General features: G+C 40.8%; 1 protein-coding gene across 1 annotated transcript; it reads left to right on the top strand.

The window, feature by feature from the left end:
- The first annotated feature begins 2 nt into the window (after window positions 1-2).
- On the top strand, window positions 3-4,381 carry RPSA (ribosomal protein SA). The gene is made up of 7 exons (XM_081287698.1): window positions 3-60; window positions 980-1,146; window positions 1,934-2,052; window positions 2,912-3,157; window positions 3,531-3,659; window positions 3,770-3,935; window positions 4,191-4,381. Exons 2-7 carry the CDS (start codon window positions 1,014-1,016, stop codon window positions 4,283-4,285), a joined length of 888 nt encoding a protein of 295 aa, XP_081143824.1. The 5' UTR covers window positions 3-60; window positions 980-1,013; the 3' UTR covers window positions 4,286-4,381.
- Window positions 4,382-18,705: the final 14,324 nt, after the last annotated feature.

Below are 18,705 nucleotides of genomic sequence, written 5' to 3'. Positions count from 1 at the left end.
TTTCCGGCTGCCTGTCCTTTCCGCGCTACCCAGGGAGGGATCCATACGGCGTTGTTCTTGGTGCGTTTTTTGGGGGGTACCTCGCGCTTCCTTAATCAGCCTGAACCAGTTTCCTATGCAGATAAAGGGCGCGAAAACTAAAATGAAGGCCCGTGGGGCCTGGGCCGCCTTACGTCGGCGTGCTCTGCCTCAGGCCTGCGGCCCACACGTGGCTAGGCTCCCGGGCCGAGGTAGGGATCGTGGCGTGAGTGGGCTGGGTCCCTTCGCGCCCCAACAGCAGTAAACCGAGACCCAAGGGGCGATCTACACCACCTGCTTGGCTGTTGTGTTTTCTGTTAGCGCCTTGCGGGTCAGGAATTAAAATGCTTAGCAAGGATTTCGGTAACTAGTGATGGCTTGGGGAAGTAAATTCCTAAACTTAGGGTTACAACCTTCTGGGGGAAAAAAAAACCTGTTAAGCTTGGCATATGCTCAAACATGGCGGCTCCTTTCACATCTAGTTACCTTTGTCCGTAATTTAGCTTTATTCTTGTGTACCTTGAGAATCGTTAAATTTAGTTCGCTGGTTTTTTAAATTACCTTGGTATTTTGTGGTTCATGCTATTTTTCTTTACAAGATTTGATATGCTGGGCGTGGTGGCTCACACCTGCAAATCCAGCGCCTCCAATGACTGAGGCAAGAGAATTGCAAGTGAGTTTCTAACTCAAAAAGGACTGGGTATATAACTGAGTGGTGAGCGCCTCTGGGTTCAATTACCGGTACCAAAAAAGAGTTAATTTGCTGTAACTCTTATGCGTCCGTTAATTTTCTATCTTGTTCTTTCACTACCTTGTAAGCTCAGTACCTGACACTGTAGAAGATGAAATTTGGTTGCATTTAAACTTGAAGTTTAAATGGAGCCACCCCTATTGCTAGTATAGATAGAAAGCATTCCTCTTTCACTTCATTCACACTAGATTGTTAACATTTTTCTTTCAGATTCCCGTCGTAACTTTAAAGGGAAACTGTCACAATGTCCGGAGCCCTTGATGTCTTGCAAATGAAGGAGGAGGATGTCCTCAAATTCCTTGCAGCAGGAACCCACTTAGGTGGCACCAACCTTGATTTCCAGATGGAACAGTATATCTACAAAAGGAAAAGCGATGGTCAGTTACTGCTTTCATTTTTTGTTATTTTAGCTGTAAGTACAAGTTTTGACTATGCCTTCTCATGGATAGTACTAAGGGTTTTGGTGGTGGGGGGAGAAAATATTTTTGAATTCTAGAGGGAAGACTATTGATATCTTAGGTTTGGGGATTTGAAAAGATGTGAAATGTCAAGTGCCTTATTTTCTATATTTCCTCCTACTTAAAGGTTTATTTAACTGAATTCTAAGAAGAAAGTACAGCAAAGTGTGGGGATAAGCAACTTTGCTTGGAAACAGAAGATAGGTTATGATAACAACCTGGAGTAAAAGATTTAAGCTTGGGAGTGCAGTGTTGTAACTGAGATGTAGAATGAGTATGTTATCAATGCAGATAGAAAAGGAAGAGTGGCTAGAGGGCCTGGAAGTGGGTAAGAACTTAGAGAGGAGCTCAGGGGTCCAAAGATTTCTACAGAAGAAGAGAAAGAAAAAGATGGGCTTTGCCAGTGCACACTATTAAAGCTCAGGGTGGAGGCCAGTCTTGGCCAGTGAACTTCTGAGTGTCGGAAGTGTGCTACATCAATGGCAGGATTTTCGCTAACACCAGTAGAGTTTATCTCTATGACTGGAGTTGATAGTACTCACTGCCACATACACTCACATTTATCAAAGAATGTGCCATTTGCATAGCCAGTTCACATGTTTTTAAAAGATCCATCTGGGGGTTTAGCTCTGGTGGAGTGTATATTTAATCTTACTCCAGGCTGTGGATTTAATCCCTAGTACAAAAAAAAAATGTTCTCATCTAGGCATCTACATCATAAATCTGAAGAGGACCTGGGAGAAGCTTCTGCTGGCAGCTCGTGCCATTGTTGCCATTGAAAACCCTGCTGATGTCAGTGTCATATCCTCTAGGAATACTGGCCAGGTATGTGCAATGTGCTTAGTTTTTATGGAAACAAAATAGACAATTATTTCTGGAAGTTCTTTAAGGATTTTATACACTCCAAATATTTACAGATTTGAATTATTCCTATAGAACGAACTAAGGGACTGCTCTTGCTTGTTTCAGCAAAAATTTACCAAGCATATCTAGCCTGGTCCTGACATGCTAGATCTGTGGGATATGGCAGAAAAATAAATCTGGGACTGGTTACTGATCCCTGGGCTGACCACTAGCCTCTTACAGAAACATGTCAATCTGCCTACCATTGCTTTGTGTAACATAGACTCTCCTGTGCTATGTGGACGTTGCCATTTCATGCAGGTAATAGTCTCTGGAGGAGAATAAGAAAGGGAGGGTAAAGAAAGATGGTAATATACTTTTCTTTACATTGGGTAACTGATTAAATTTGACCAGACCTCAGAAACGTTTATAAGGTTCCAAACTGTTCTGTTAGGTGTATGCATTTCTCATAGCTAGTACCTTTAAGCGAGGAACTTAAAGGCACGTGAATACCTTATCCAAGTCACTGACAAAGTGATTTACTTGGTATTTGAAACCAGGCAGTATAGTCCAGAAGTAGTGGAGGAAGTGAGGTTGAGTGGGAAGAGCATTTCAGGTAGGACATGTAAGGAAGGACCTGAAAAGACTTTTCAGTTAACCCAGAATTGTTAGATGCTTTTATGAAAGGGTGATGCTTTCTTTCATTTTTAAGAAAAGGCTGTTTTGAAGCTCCCAACTAAATGGGCTGGTTTATGTGACTACAGAATTGACGGATGGTGTGGTATTATTATGAAACCATCCCTGGAGTACTTATTGCTAATTCTTCCTTTAATTCTAACAGCGGGCTGTGCTGAAGTTTGCTGCTGCCACTGGAGCCACCCCTATTGCTGGCCGCTTCACTCCTGGAACCTTCACTAACCAGATCCAGGCAGCTTTCCGGGAGCCACGTCTTCTGGTGGTTACTGATCCCAGGGCTGACCACCAGCCTCTTACAGAAGCATCCTATGTCAATCTGCCTACCATTGCTTTGTGTAACACAGACTCTCCTCTGCGCTATGTGGACATTGCCATTCCATGCAACAACAAGGTAACAACTTTACAGTTTGTAAATGAATACTGTAGAAAAGAATTGGAAATTCCTATGCACATTGTTAGAGCTTGGAGTTGAGGCCATTAACTGGCTGATGAACTCGCAAGTGTAGGTAGTGTGCTACATGAGGGGCAAGTTTTTCGCTAACACTCCATTCTGACCCAGTGAGTGGAGTTTGATAGTAATCCTTGCTACAAGTAAACTGTTAATATATAACAGCGAAGAGATGATATTTGGAAAGCAGCCTGTGTTTTCTTGATGACTTTTGGTACCAAGGGGCCTAAATGATATGGGCCAGATAAGGTGAACAGGGAATTGCTTGCCATTTGGGGTTGAATAGATGTTAACTAATAACCCAGCATACTTGCAGGGAGCTCATTCTGTGGGTCTGATGTGGTGGATGCTGGCCCGAGAAGTTCTGCGCATGCGTGGCACCATTTCCCGTGAGCACCCATGGGAGGTTATGCCTGATCTATACTTCTACAGAGATCCTGAAGAGGTAAGCTTCTTCCACAGAAGGCTGTCACGTGAGCATTGGGCTACGTTGGTGTGTGCTTCTTGGAAACTAAATGTGTTGGTTCTTCTAAACTTCAATATGTATCTTACCAGATTGAAAAGGAAGAGCAGGCTGCTGCTGAAAAGGCTGTGACCAAGGAGGAATTTCAGGGTGAATGGACTGCTCCAGCTCCTGAGTTCACTGCTACTCAACCTGAGGTTGCAGACTGGTCTGAAGGTGTGCAGGTGCCCTCTGTGCCTATCCAGCAGTTCCCTACTGGTATGTATCCAGGGAACTTTTAAATTTTTTAATCTCAGGAAATTATGTTAGCATTAAGAGGTTTTTAGTTAGTGTGCTTATCTACAAATAACCTTGCTGTTGAATTCAAGTGTTTTTGGAATATGTTAGCCTTTGTCTTTGGTATATTATGTGAAAGAAGGCCATGAGTATCTGACAGATGGCTTGTTGGGCAGAGTGGGGATAGTAGTACTTTTGGGGACAGAGCTAATGGCTTTTTGGTATTTTTCTTAACAGAAGACTGGAGTGCCCAGCCAGCCACTGAAGACTGGTCTGCAGCTCCCACTGCTCAGGCCACTGAGTGGGTAGGAACAACCACCGAGTGGTCTTGAGTTGTTCTGCAGTCACACATTAATAAGCAAGGTGGAAATAAGGAAATAATAAGCACCAATTTACGGAGAATAAACAACCAATTTCTAAAAGTTTTGTCTATTTCAGTTTAATTCTAGATCAAACTGTTTCTTAAGATTCTCTTAACACTTTTTCCTGGGAGTTTTTCTGAATTTTCTATTACAAGAAACGTATCCTGAAAGTGGACTTCCACTATCATTTATATTGGTGAAATTTTTTGAGAACCAAGATAGTAAATTAGTTTTCACTGCTTACCTTGCTGTTTACAATTTGTGCAGCTGGTGCCCAAGTGACTGTGGCATCTGCATACCTGTGTTGGGCAAACTTGGGGTTTAGTCTTACTGCTGGAATCCATGAAGGGGCCATGATCTTCCCAACACTGAGAGACATTTCCTTTCACCTCATCAGTTTGCCTACAGGCTGTGGTAGGGAATGTTTGTATTATGCTTCTTGAGGAATTTATAAAAACGTTCATGTGACTACATTTCCAGGACCCCTTCTCATGGTGCTGAGGCCGTGAGAGAACTGGACCCCTCCATGCGTAAGCTCTGCATAACAGATCAGTCTGCTGTATGCCTGGCTGGGGGTTTTAAGTATGAAGGGTGCTCAAATTTGATTTCTGGAACCACAAATAGCATTACCAGTCAAGGAAAGGCCTGTGGGAAGGGTAGCCCAAGTACATTGGAGTGGGTGCCAAGAGCTCTACCCAGGATGTGGTATCAGCAAATCATGATTGGAGGTGGTTGACAGCAGGCAGGTTAGGAAAACCCTAGTGTTACATAACACTTTACATAATGGAAAACACTCTACCACAGGTGAGACCCCATGTGGTAAGTGCCCACACCTCCAGTTTCAACCTCTCCTCTAGCCTTATGTCCCATAGGGACCTAGTGTCCTTGAATTTTGTGTGTATGCCCTTGTCAGCAGTTGTGTTTGGCATGGAGGAAACTAGGAAATCAAGATGGGAGGTTATATCTTCTTGACTGTTAAGCTGGGTTTAGATTCCCCTGGGGTCTCAAAAGTCTGTCTCCCTTCATCACCAACCACCTACAGATAACTGGCAAGGTGGTCAAGATTAGAGTCAATTCACTCTTCTAGGATCAAGCAACCCCATAGCTGCAGAACCAGTTCCTTCAAGCCAACCAGCCATTTTTTCCCCCCTTGTACTGGGAATTGGGGCTCAGCTCATACTTGCTGGTGGGAATATAAAGTGGTGCAGTTTTATATTTAGTGACGAACATTTGCATTGTCACATTTGGGGGCATATACTAAAGAAAGGCATGGCTGTTTGCACTGAGACAAATATACATGAATGCTAATTGAGGGGCTGGGGATATAGCTTAGTTGGTAGAGTGCTTTCTTCGCATGCACAAGGCCCTAGTTTCAAACCCCAGCACCATAAAAAAATAAGAGGCCCATCTACAATGCTAACTATTGTATATAGGGCCTGGCAACAGTGAACACGAACAATGTACAGCAACACACGGTGACTTGCCTGAATCTTAGAACCTTGGACAAAGGAAGCATTACAGAAAATTATTCATAATATGATTCCAATTGAAAAAAGTTAAAAATGGGTAAAGGCAAGCTATATTCTTTATAGAGATGTCTCCCTTGGTCTCAAATAATGAAATGTCTAATTTGGGGGTAAAAAGCAAAATAAAATATTCAACAAAATTCATTCAAAAAACTTAGGAATATGTGGAAGATAAAATGTTTAAATATCAACTTTACAACATACGAATGTCTCTCATCCCACAGACTTATCTTACAATATGCTATTGCCACTACCCCATGGGTGGAATCTATGTCCTCTCCCTGTTAACCTGAGTATAACTTTGTGATTCTCTTAATAATATTAGAGACAGTGGAAGTTCTATGTGATTTCCAAGGGATAGAGCATAAAAGTGCCATTCCCTTTTGTCTGGATCACCTGGGACATTTCTTCTTGGAAACTGAGCAGAGATCTACATGAAGACCAAAGTCCCCAGTCCCTGGTCAGATCCCAGCTGAACTCCCTGCCAAGGGTCAGCACTAACTTGCTAAGTGAGTGATGTGTATTGAAAGTGTTGTCCAGTCTCAATTCAAGCCATCTCGGCTGATGCCATGTGGAACACATGCAAGTCATTCCTGTCAAACTGTATATTTGTGAGAAAAATAAGTGTTGTTGCTTTAATCAATTTAACTTTAGGAGAAGTTTGTTAACTGAAGAATAGATACGACATGCCTACTGTCACTTTAATCATACCAATGAACTTTATTGGGCAATGCAGTTGGACAAGAGTAACTAATTATATATACTACAGCCAACTAGCTTCTCCCCTTAAAATTTACAATAAGCATTATCCATGGTATTATAGAAAAGTAAACTCTCAAGCTTTTGTAGTATGACTACTCAACAATACATGATGAAAACTAACCCTCTGTCCTGGGAACATGGGATCTGATGGAGCTAGAAACCTTCCCCATCCTCCAGGACCTTACTCTGTAACTTGGAGAGAGACAGGTATTTGTCAAATGAAGGTGATCAAAAGGGTCACCAAACAGCATTAACGTCATTTGAGATTAAAAATGTAAATTGACTATAGGAAAGATGCCAAGTTCTCATATAATTTCTAAGATGGCTCCAGAACAAATTTCCAGTGAGAAGTCTTGAAGCATGTTTTGAGCAATGACAGCATTGCTAGTATTCACATGTGAATCCTCTAAAGAGCAATGTTACTTTGTAAGTATGGTCTCTAATTTAGGGGCCAGTCATGAAATTTTTTTAGTATTTATATTTTAGTTATAGGTAGACACAATATTTTTATTTGGTGCTGAGGATCAAATCCATTGTCTCACACATATGAGGCAAGTGCTCTACCTCTGAGCCACAACCCCAGCCCCCGTCATGAAATTTTATCCATATTTCTTAAAACTTTGCTAACAGATTCAACCTGCTTTTGATGTGGATATTCAGGAAGAGACTGCAAGGTTTGGCTTGTAAGAAAGTGGTTCTCCATGAACTGGAAAGTTGGTCAAGGTAGTATCAGTCCATTCTGCAAGCAACAGTCAATGCAAATCTGCTATTATCCTGCTAAAATCTGCTATCAGACATAGTCTCCCATACATAACCACTAAAAACTCTGGGAAATGTATTTAAAAGGACTGCTAGAAGATAGCGGAGAAGAACAAAACCAAGTAGTTTCTGGAGGGAAATTGCCCCTTAGAACAGAGTCACTAGGCAAATTTCCTATCTTTTATAGCTTTATCCTTTGGTCAACCTCAGTCCATCCCAAGTAAGGCAGCTAACCCTGGAGAGAGACTGGTGGTTGAGCAACCAGAAGTAGATTGAGGCAACTTAATAAAAATCACCTTAATCCCCAATCATGAAATTCATACGGAAAAATAAAAGACCCAGAATAGCAAAAACAATTCTACGCAGGAAGTGTGAATCAGGAGGTATAGCGATACCAGATTTCAAACTGTACTACAGAGCAGTAGTAACAAAAACAGCATGGTACTGGTACCAAAACAGGCGGGTGGACCAATGGTACAGAATAGAGGACACAGAAACCAATCCACAAAATTACAACTATCTTATATTCTATAGAGGGGCTAAAAGCATGCAATGGAGGAAGGATAGCATCTTCAACAAATGGTGCTGGGAAAACTGGAGATCCATATGCAACAAAATGAAACTGAATCCCTTTCTCTCACCATGCACAAAAGTTAACTCAAAATGGATCAAGGAACTTCTTATCAAATCAGAGACTCTGCGTCTGATAGAAGAAAAAGTTGGCTCCGATCTACATATTGTGGGGTGGGGCTCCAAATTCCTTAATAGGACACCCATAGCACAAGAGTTAACAACAAGAATCAACAAATGGGACTTACTCAAACTAAAAAGTTTTTTTCTCAGCAAGAGAAACAATAAGAGGTAAATAGGGAGCCTATATCCTGGGAACAAATCTTTACTCCTCACACTTCAGATAGAGCCCTAATATCCAGAGTATACAAAGAACTCAAAAAATTAAACAGTAAGAAAACAAATAACCCAATCAACAAATGGGCCAAGGACTTGAACAGACACTTCTCAGAGGACGATATACAGTCAATCAACAAGTACATGAAAAAAAGCTCACCATCTCTAGCAGTCAGAAAAATGCAAATCAAAACCACCCTAAGATACCATCTCACTCCAGTAAGATTGGCAGCCATTATGAAGTCAAACAACAAGTGCTGGCGAGGATGTGGGGAAAAGGGTACACTTGTACATTGCTCGTGGGACTGCAAATTGGTGCGGCCAATTTGGAAAGCAGTATGGAGATTCCTGGGAAAGCTGGGAATGGAACCACCATTTGACCCAGCTATTGCCCTTCCCTGAAGGCCTTAAAAGAGCATACTATAGGGATACTGCTACATCGATGTTCATAGCAGCACAATTTACAATAGCTAGACTGTGGAAACAACTTAGATGCCCTTCAATAGAAGAATGGATTTTAAAAAATGTGGCATTTATACGCAATGGAGTATTACTCAGCACTAAAAAATGACAAAATCATGGAATTTGCAGGGAAATGGATGGCATTAGAGCAGATTATGCTAAGTGAAACTAGCCAATCCCTAAAAAACAAATGCCAAATGTCTTATTTGATATAAGGAGAGCAACTAAAAACAGAGCAGGGAGGAAGAGCATGAGAAAAAGATTAACATTAATCAGGGACGAGAGGTGGGAGGGAAAGGGAGAGAGAAGGGAAATTGCATGGAAATGGAAGGAGACCCTCATTGTTATACAAAATTACATATAAGAGGATGTGAGAGGAAAGGGAAAAAAACAAAACGAGAGAGAAATGAATTACAGTAGATGGGGTAGAGAGAGAAGATGGGAGGGGAGGGGAGGGGGGATAGTAGAGGATAGGAAAGATAGCAGAATACAACAGACACTAGTATGGTAATATGTAAAAACATGGATGTGTAACTGATGTGATTCTGCAATCTGTATACGGGGTAAAAATGGGAGTTCATAACCCACTTGAATCAAATGTATGAAATATTATATGTCGAGAGCTTTGTAATGTTTTGAACAACCAATAAAAAAAATCACCTTAATCCCACTAGCACTCAATGCCAATCATATCAAACGAGGAAACAAATCTATCTATGCTCTCACATGTACAAGGATGGTAATGTATACCTGATAGTAAGGATAAAGGACATCTTTGTGAAATGTCCAATCACAAGGTGCAGCATATGGCAGGCACACAATGAATGTGTCCTTCTTTTCTTCTCAGAAACAATAGTACCACTTTCAGAGTCCAGATTTCACTTCCCCAAATTCCTCTGTTGACCCTTCTCTGAGATTTGTATTGTCTAATAAAACTTATAACAAGGATGTCTGTCTCTGGATGATGGTTCCACAACTGCTTTTGACTAGAGAGCCTTCAAATATGAAATCTTAAGGTCCAGATATTGCTAGAAAAAAAGGAGGCATGAAGGAATTTAGGTAGAACAAAGTAGCTTGGTCCTCACTGATTTGGCCATAAGCACATAGCTGTGGGGTGAGAACTTGCTGGGCAGCCAGCAAGGCATTCTGAGCACTCTGTGCTGGTACAGGGAAGATAGCTGTAGGCTAAGTTCTCTCCTAGGAAATCATTTTCTGGAAGAAGGAGATGGTCATATGGGGTTGTGAAAGGTTGACAGTGTTCCCTTTAAGGTATAAATCCTGGGCTTTTTTTTTAAATTAAAAAAAATTTTTTAGAAGAGTAAACTCAGGAGCACTGACTACAGAGACAGAATTATAAAATCGATTTCCCCTTAGTTGATTCTTGAATTCAAAATAAAAATGTGAAAAGACCATTTCTCAAGACCTTACCTTGAATGTTCCTCAGCACCATTTTCAGGCTTCAGAAGTTCCTGAGTCCTGTGGATCATCCCCAGAGAAGGTTGGTCCTGTGAGTCAACTGTGGAGTGACTTGAAGCAGAGCACCCATGGAGGAGGGGAAGAGGCAGGGATGCCTCTTGGGCACGTTGTACTAATGACAGCCTCCAAAATCCATGAGGAGATCTTCTTAGGCTCACGTCTGGATGGTGCTAAGGGACCCGGGAAAGTTAAGACACTGCCACAATTGCGGATGGAGAAGGAGAATTATTAAAAAGTGTCCTAGGGAGCAGCGGGACTAGCCAAACTGAAGATTCTCCTACCACTCCCCCAAAGATTCCTAGCATTTCCAGGATTTAAAAGATTCTCCAAGTGATTTTGATAAAGGAGATCTGTGTAAAAAATGTTAGACAACACTTCCTTAGAGACCCTACTGGTCTTCCTCTAGGCTTGTGTGCAGAGTAAAGGTCCAAGACAGAGAAATGGGGATGGAATGGGGAGAGAACCAAGAAATGGGATCTAAAGCTTTGAGTGGCATGTAAGGTCATCTCTTGCTATCGAAATTAACAGCACTTTAGCTCAAGACCTAGGATCAGATGGCAGCATGCCGGGAGCTGGGAGTGCCCAAATGGTCTTGTCTCTTAGCTGGGTCTTTTGGGGGTGTTGGGCCATGTCACCTATGGAATCAGATTTCCAGGAGCAGTAAGAAATTTTCCAGTTTCTTTTTGCATCATTTTTGCTATTGTTCCATTGATCAATGCAACTCACCTTCCCAAACCCAGTAACAGGATTTGAAGTAACCCAAGAGTGTGGATATGGGAAGGGATGAGCAAATACACCCACAGAAAAATGAGAAGACCCAAAAGGGGACCAACCATCAAATAAAAGGGAGTTCCCTAACATGGGTTAGGTAGGTGATCAAGGCCTGAAAGCAGAGACCAGAACTAAGCCACCTAGATCACAGCTCTCTCGGGTGTTACCAGAAATCAGAGGTATCAGAAGCCAGGAGTGTCCCTGCACAGGTTCTTCACAACCTCTAAAACTGTAGCCTGTGTTCAAACAGGTCGGGAAACAGCCACAGTATGATGGGAAATTGTGTCCAGTCCAGCATCCCCAAGCTTCTCCTGGGGACACAGAGGTTCGTTGATGGCCCTGTGCAGACGCGGCTTACGACTTGGACTTGGGGACAAGCTGAGTCCCTGGCAGTCCGGATCAGACACACTCCATGTCGGCCCTGGACCTGCCTTGCGCCCTCGCCCTGTCGCCTGCAGAGGGGCTGAGGCAGCGGGCTGTGCCCGGGAGGCCTGTCTCTCCCTCATCAAACTGAGCCTTGGCCACCACCTGGCTGAATCTGCAGAAGCCCAGGCAGTCGGGGGCTCCGAGTCGGATTCCTCCCCACCCTGGGTCGCCAGATAGGGTGAAGACCACAGGCCAGGACGCCAGTGGGCGGGTGTCCCCACGAGCCTACACCTGGACTCCCATCTTCTGGCCCCTATTGTCCTGCTCCACCGTCCTCGCAGCAGCACGTCTGGCTTCCCTCAGGGCTCGAAGCCCCGCCCCAATATCCCCCAGCCAGCCCCCAACGGTCACTGGTCAACTCCAACTGCCCTAGCTTTGCCCCGAGGACCCCACCTCCCTCTACCTGCCTCCCAAGGTGCCCTTGGATCACGTGCTCCCCTGCTGGGCGGGGCTGGCGCTGGGAGGGCTCCCTTGGGGGGTTTCTGCAGGCCAGGGGGTTAAATAGGAGCTGACAGGTGTGTGTGTGTGTGTGTGTGTGTGTGTGTGTGAGAGAGAGAGAGAGAGAGAGAGAGAGAGAGAGAGAGAAGGGATGGGGTTGGGCGGGCATTGAAGCTGAGTGCAACAGGGGTGTGTAATCCCGTGGAGGACTTGGGAAAGGGCCTTAACCTTGAGAGCCTTAGAACTGGAGGCCCAGTGCAGAGGGGTGATGCTGGGGAGGAAAGCAGAGGTGAGATCATGAGGCCTCGGTGCTCTGATGAAGAGGGTTTGGGGTGCAGTGATGTGGGGGATGTAGGGTCTTGGGGTGAAAACAGGACTGTTGATATGCTTTGTCCTTCGTGGTGGTCTTTCCCTTTATAGCTTCCCAGTATCCACATAGTTGCCCCGAATTCTTTCTGCTACTCCTCAAACCGGCCCCATCTTCTCTATCCCAGGATCAGGGAGTTGAAGGGGTACTTAGATCTTGAAAAAAAAAAAAAAATCACTGAAATAGAAGAAAAGGGCTTTGAGATTTCAGCAGGAAGTGCCATTCCTTCATACACCATAAATAAATGGGACTTATAAATTATATAAAAATTCGGGCTGGTTCTGTGCTCAGAGGTAGTATGTGTGAGACACTGGGTTCAATTCTCAGCACCACATAAAAATAAATAAATAAAATAAAGGTCTATCAACAACTAAAAAAAAAATTATAGCAAAATTCCCTTGATCATAGAAACATCTATGATTTCTCCATTTTCCATTAATATGAGAAAGTGATGGTGGTCAAACTATAGAGAGTGAACTCTTAATCCTGGTTATGCCAATTTAAACCATGTAACTAACATCATTATAATGATCTCCATTCCAGCATCCTCATGCTGACAGTGGAAACCTAGATCTGGTCCCCTGGCCTAGGTGGGTGCTATCAAAACCAGAATTATATCTCTGGCTTGCACAGACTAGTTGAATCTACAAATGTATATTTCCAGGCTTTTCTTCCTATAAAATTGTAACCTTTCTGGAGAAGTGGGAAGACATAGTAGCTGTCTTCCCAGTTTTGGCCAAACTGCAATTAAACTCATTTTTTTTTCTATTTATGTCATTCTGTCTTATTTCTGGCACGGGCAGGAGATGGAGTCTAGTTCATTATGTGTATCCGAAATGCATGAATCATTTGCAAATTTGCAGAGTCACTGACAGTGCTAAATTCTCGTGGTAATAATATTTTGGCAGTTTCTACAGAGTTGCAGGAAGCTCTCCTGAGCCTTGGCATTTGTTATGGTTTGGATATGAGGTATCCCCCAAAAGCTCACACGTGAGACAATGCAAGAGGGTTCAGAGGAGAAATTATTGGGTTATGAGAGTCTTAACCCAATCAGTGAATGAATCTCCTGATGGAGTTAATTGAGTGTTAACTGAAAGGTGTGGATAGAGGAGCTGGGCACTGAAGGCTTTGAGGAATATATTTGTATCTGGCAGTTGGAGTCTCTCTCTCTGTTTTCTGATCATCATGTGAGCTGTTTCCCTCTGCCACACTTTTCTGCCCCACCTTAAGCCCTAAGGAATGGAGCCAGCCTTCTATGGACTAAAACCTCTGAAACTGTGAGCCCCTAAGTAAATTTTTCCTCCCCTAAAATTTTGCTGTTTGGGTCTTTAATCACAGCAGCAAAAGGTGACTAAAACAGCACCCAAAGTTCTTATTGGTGCCGGGTCATGTAGATGTGGTTGATGTCCACCCACATGGATGATCTTCAGTCTTCTGCTCCCTTTAGTTGTCATTAGACTACCTGGTGTGTCTAATTAACAAAGACACTCATAATTTGGCAAGACTCTCCAGGAGCTTAAAGAGCACCCTGCAGAAGCCCAGGGCAAAGGTCAGACTTCTCTTTGGTAAGATTAATTCTTTATTATACACTTAGCTTAGTTGATAGCAACATATAAATTATTTTCAATTCTGGGGCTGGGGTATAGCTCAGTGGTAGAGCACTTGCCTAGCATATGTGAGGCACTGGGTTTGATCCTCAGCACCACATAAAAATAAACAAATAAAATAAAGGCATTCTGTCCATCTACAACTTCAAAAATTTTTTAAAAATTATTTTCAATTCTATATCATTTTCTGTTTTTGAATTACTATTTCTATTCTCTTTGTTTTCCTTGCTTCTGATTTTTTCAGATTTCATGTGCTGTATTCGAACTTGAAAAATATTACCAATTCATATATTTTTGGTTTTCAGGTAATTTGCTGTTGTAGTTCGGAGTTATTCTTTGGTCAAATGTTGTTTAAAAGTACTTTTTATGAGTGTTGAACTTTATTATTTATTTTTATTAACATTGCATTGTCAGTGAATTCTGTATTCCATATTCCTTTTAAATTTTGGAGTTGGTTAAAGTTTTCTTTGTGATATAAGACATAGTTGAATTTGGGAAATGAACATTTCCAATGAACATGAACATTTGAAAGGAATATTCTAGTAACTAGGGAGTAGAGTTCCATATATAATTAGATAAAATTATTAATTATATTTAAATAATATGCCACTCATTAATTTCTGAGGTTCGACAGAAACAAGCTAAAGTCTTTTGCTGTTATTAACTTTTTCTGAATTTTTTCTTATATCATATATAGTTCATATATTTAGATGCTATTGTAAATTGGTGAACAGAGGTTTGTTTTCTTACTACTCAGCTTTAGAAAAGAAGCAAATTCTTGTTTGCAGTGATATGGATGCAATTGTAGAACATTGTGTTAAATGAAATAAGCCTGGCACAGAATACTGCATGTTTTCAATTATATGTGAAATTTGAAACAGTCAAACTCATGGAAGCAGAATGGAGTGGTGGCCTCCAGAGGGTGGGTGGGGGAGAAGATGATCAAAGGGTACAAAGCCTCAATGAGGAGGAATAAGAGGTTTTTTGAAATCTACTTCAGAGAATGGCAAATATAGTCAATAACAGTTTATTGTAAATTTCAAAATTGCTAAGAGAGTAAGTTTCAAATCTTCTCACCACAAAGTATTTGAGGTGATGAATATGTTAATTAGCTTGATTTAATTATTCCATATTATATTCATGAATCATAACATCACTTTGTATCCCATAAATATGTGTGATTATAATTTGTTAATTTTATAATAAAATAAAAAGCAACAAAAAAAGATTTCTATTCTTCTATTTCCACTGTGGAGCTTACAAAGTATTCTCCTTTTCCTTATCTGACATTTTTTCCTTTTAACTCAACTGCATATCAACTTCTTCTTTTATTTAACATGTGTGGCATTTATTTAAAAATTATCTGAGCTTCTTTTTTATATTAAGTTTCTAGTAAATTTCTTTATTCTTATGTTTCATATAATTTTAAGTTTTTTAAAAAATACATATTTGTATTTGTATTTATGTCCTTTGATTTTAATGTATAAAAAATTCTTGAGTAAGCCATTTCTACATGCTATGTGATATGAGGGATGTAGGGTCTTGGGTGATCGGTTTCAGAAATATTAAAATCACCTTGCTATCCAGTTTTTTTTTTTTAAATACAGAAACACAAAATTAGGATTACTTTATCCATTTGTTCTATTTTTAAAAAGCATTCTTTCATCAGACAAGACACTAAAACAAGCAAAGTGAGTCACAACTACATTCACTTCTGGGCAGTGGTAGTGCTACATTTACAAAGGTTGCATATTTTGTCATTTGTTGTCATATTTTGTTGCATATTTTAAAATAAAACAAGCAGTCCTTTGAAAGTTTCACTTTATTTGCAAAATAAAAGATTTGTTTGTGTGGACTTTAAGTTCCTTTTTCTTCAAGGAATCTGTCAAAGACCAACCATAAATTCTCCCAAATGATCTGACAAAAATTAGTGGCTTTATGGAAAAATTTTAAAAAGAGGCAGCCTCTCAGGGTTCCCCAGTGGCTTTTGTTGGTAGCAGGATCTGGGCCAGCATCTTATTCTGTGCATTGCCCTTCCAGGGATGGATCTCTGCTGGAGCTTGTTTCACTTCTCCCTGGGTTGTGACTTCCTAATAGGAAAAGCCCCCTAAAAAAATTGCATTATCTTGGAGGTGGAACTGCAGGGGTAAAGGCAGAGATTGTTGAGATCTGAAAAACCTCTGACTGCACCTGGATGGACCCACACACTTGGGAGCTCTCCTCGGTGAGAGCACATCAGGTCAGTGTGGGCTTCCGGTGTTGTAGGGACAGAGGCAGGGCACTGAAGATAGAGGGAAACAGTTTTATTTGGCTGCAGCCAGGTTCAGAGGGCACAGCTTTTGCTGTAATCAATTAATTCCCTGGACCCCAAGTTCAGGTAGTTTCAGAACTTTATACCCAGCATGTAAGGGGAGGGGCTTACAAGTTCACAGTTTGCAGAAGTTCATATAAAAGCAGCTTTTTCTTTCACTGTTTTGGGCAAGTTAACCCTTTAAGGACAACACCTGAGAAGGGGAGAGCTTCTTCTCCCCTTTCTTTCTTCTACCATGGAGCCCAACTGGTAACTTTTCTTATCTTAGAAATGTAGACATAATGTAGACATAAATATTTATTTTAAATGTTTATTTTAAATTGCAGCTGGTCTCACGTGCTGCCAACTTTTAACCATCTATGCTCAATTTATTTGTTTAAAGGTATATATATATATATATATATATATATATATATATATATGCAAGAAGTTTAAATCCTAGGTTGCCCCTGGTTACTCCTTAGACTCACAATCTGGGGCACTTTTTATATTTTCAAGTTAGTAAATCCTTAGAGCATGCCCATTAATTTGGATGGTTGTCTAGAGAAGCAAAAAATCCAAGCTAAATCCAATAAGTCAAAGAGCCATTTGCAACCACAAGAAGTCTCCACTACCATAAACAGCAAGAGCTGGCTGAACTGAAAATAGTGATCTTATAATCAACAAGTTCCACAAAGAATAAAGAGAAACAACATCTAAATTCTTTAAAATTCCAAGCTAGAAAAATATGTCTCAAACACTGAATATTTAAAAGAGGATTTTATCTTCCTACATCTAGAAATACAACTATTACAGAAACTTTCTCTCCTAGTCCACAAATTCCTCAACTGACTTGAAGTAAAAGAAAATCAGGAAATTAAAGAAGTCAAGCATAAGTTTTAGATACTATAAAATATTTACAAAGAAAGGCTTTATGATTTGCAACATATTTTGCAGAGAAAACAACAACAACAACAACAACAACAACAAAACCCAGAAGCAATGTTGAATGTCTAGATTTGAAAACTGTAACATAACCAAGTAGTGCATACTTGTAATCCTGGAGATTTGGGAGACTAAGGCAGGAGGATTGCAGTTTAAGGCCAGTCTCAGCAATTGAGGGAGACCCTGCCTCAGTGGTAGAGCACAAGTCTAGTAAGTGCAAAGCCCTGGGTTTAATCCCCAGCATTGAAAAAAAAAAAAAAAGCACAACATACATCTCACAGGCTTAACCTACACTTACCTGTGTTCTACGTGCCTACTCAGAACCACACATGTTGGAGACATTCTGTCTGATGCTCTGTCTTTCGGATGACTGCAGATTCATACCAATCAGTCACTGTGCAAGCCGAAATGGTAAGTTAATGACAACATGCTTGAAAGCTGGGACTCACAGCACACAAAAAATATTCATAGAAGAAATTATGTATATATATATATATATATATATATATATATATATATATATATATATATATATTATATATATTTCTGGATTGTTGATTTTGTAATTATTTATTTAGGTCCACATAATGAAGACTTCAGTTCTGGCATGACCAAATACACTAGTAAAGATTTTGCCCTGAGTTTTACATCCTGAATTATGGCTTGAATAACTAAAGTCAGTCTCACCATCTGCAAACCCACTGAAATGCATTGCCTAGTAAAGCTCTCCTTCAATATGCTGGGCTGTGCTTCTTTATCCATGCACTCTGTTCTTTTCAAATTTCTCCAGCAAAGAAAGTCCCTCCCCTTTGGCAGTGGAGGTAGGAGTGAGATCATACTCAAATCTAAGAAAGCTGGGAAATCGACCCAAAGGGGAATGATATTTCTTTAAATACTCTTGTTTATGTTTAAAATTATGAGATTTAATCCTTAATGCACTAGAGTGAAACTGACATTGCAGAGAAATGCAGCGTTTTATTCCTGAAGCCTAACACATCCCGGGGGCCCTCTTTCCCCCAGCTCAGTAACCAAGCATGAACACATTCTCTCAACTGTGTGCACAGTCTTAAATATTGCTCTGGAGTGCACAAAACAGAGCATAAACATTTTTTTCTTTAAATCAAGGGTAGAGAATCTTTCTTTTTGTGTACAGCCTCAAACATTTCTACCTACAATAACAGCTCCATGTTCTTTTTTCCAGAATCTACTGACTATGCTGGGAAAAAAAATAGCAGGTGAATTTGAAACAGAAGAAAAAGTCTTGTTACAATTCATATTTTCACAGTAGCAAATAAAGTACTTTCTGAGTTTTTTTCCTGTAAGGCCAGTTTGAGTTATTTATACCAACAATAATCACTAATAAATTGTTATGTTAACAATGGAATTATTGTTAATTTTTTTTTTTTGGTGGGGGGAGGTACTGGGGATTGAACTCAGGGGCACTTAACAACTGAGCCACATCCCCAACCACCCAGTTTTTAAAATTTTTACATTTTGAGACAGAGTCTTACTAAATTGCTTAGAGCCTCACTAAGTTCTTGAGGCTGGCTTTGAACTTGGGATCCTACTGCCTCAGCCTCCCAAGCTGCTGGGATTACAGCCATGCACCACGGAGCTTGGCTGAAATGTTTAGGTGTGACAATGGCATTGTGATC

Source organism: Spermophilus citellus, assembly GCF_964194105.1.
Source record: "Spermophilus citellus genome assembly, chromosome: 3".
NCBI lineage: Eukaryota > Metazoa > Chordata > Mammalia > Rodentia > Sciuridae > Spermophilus > Spermophilus citellus.
Note: the sequence above shows the minus strand (reverse complement) of the source record. Positions and strands in the feature narration are given on the sequence as shown.

Bases quoted from the DNA above. Each gene is read 5' to 3' on its own strand.
- RPSA (XM_081287698.1), top strand. From the start codon at position 1,014: ATGTCCGGAGCCCTTGATGTCTTGCAAATGAAGGAGGAGGATGTCCTC. The intron at 2,053-2,911 runs GTATGTGCAATG...TAATTCTAACAG, and splicing joins CCTCTAGGAATACTGGCCAG to CGGGCTGTGCTGAAGTTTGC. The intron at 3,660-3,769 runs GTAAGCTTCTTC...GTATCTTACCAG, and splicing joins TCTACAGAGATCCTGAAGAG to ATTGAAAAGGAAGAGCAGGC.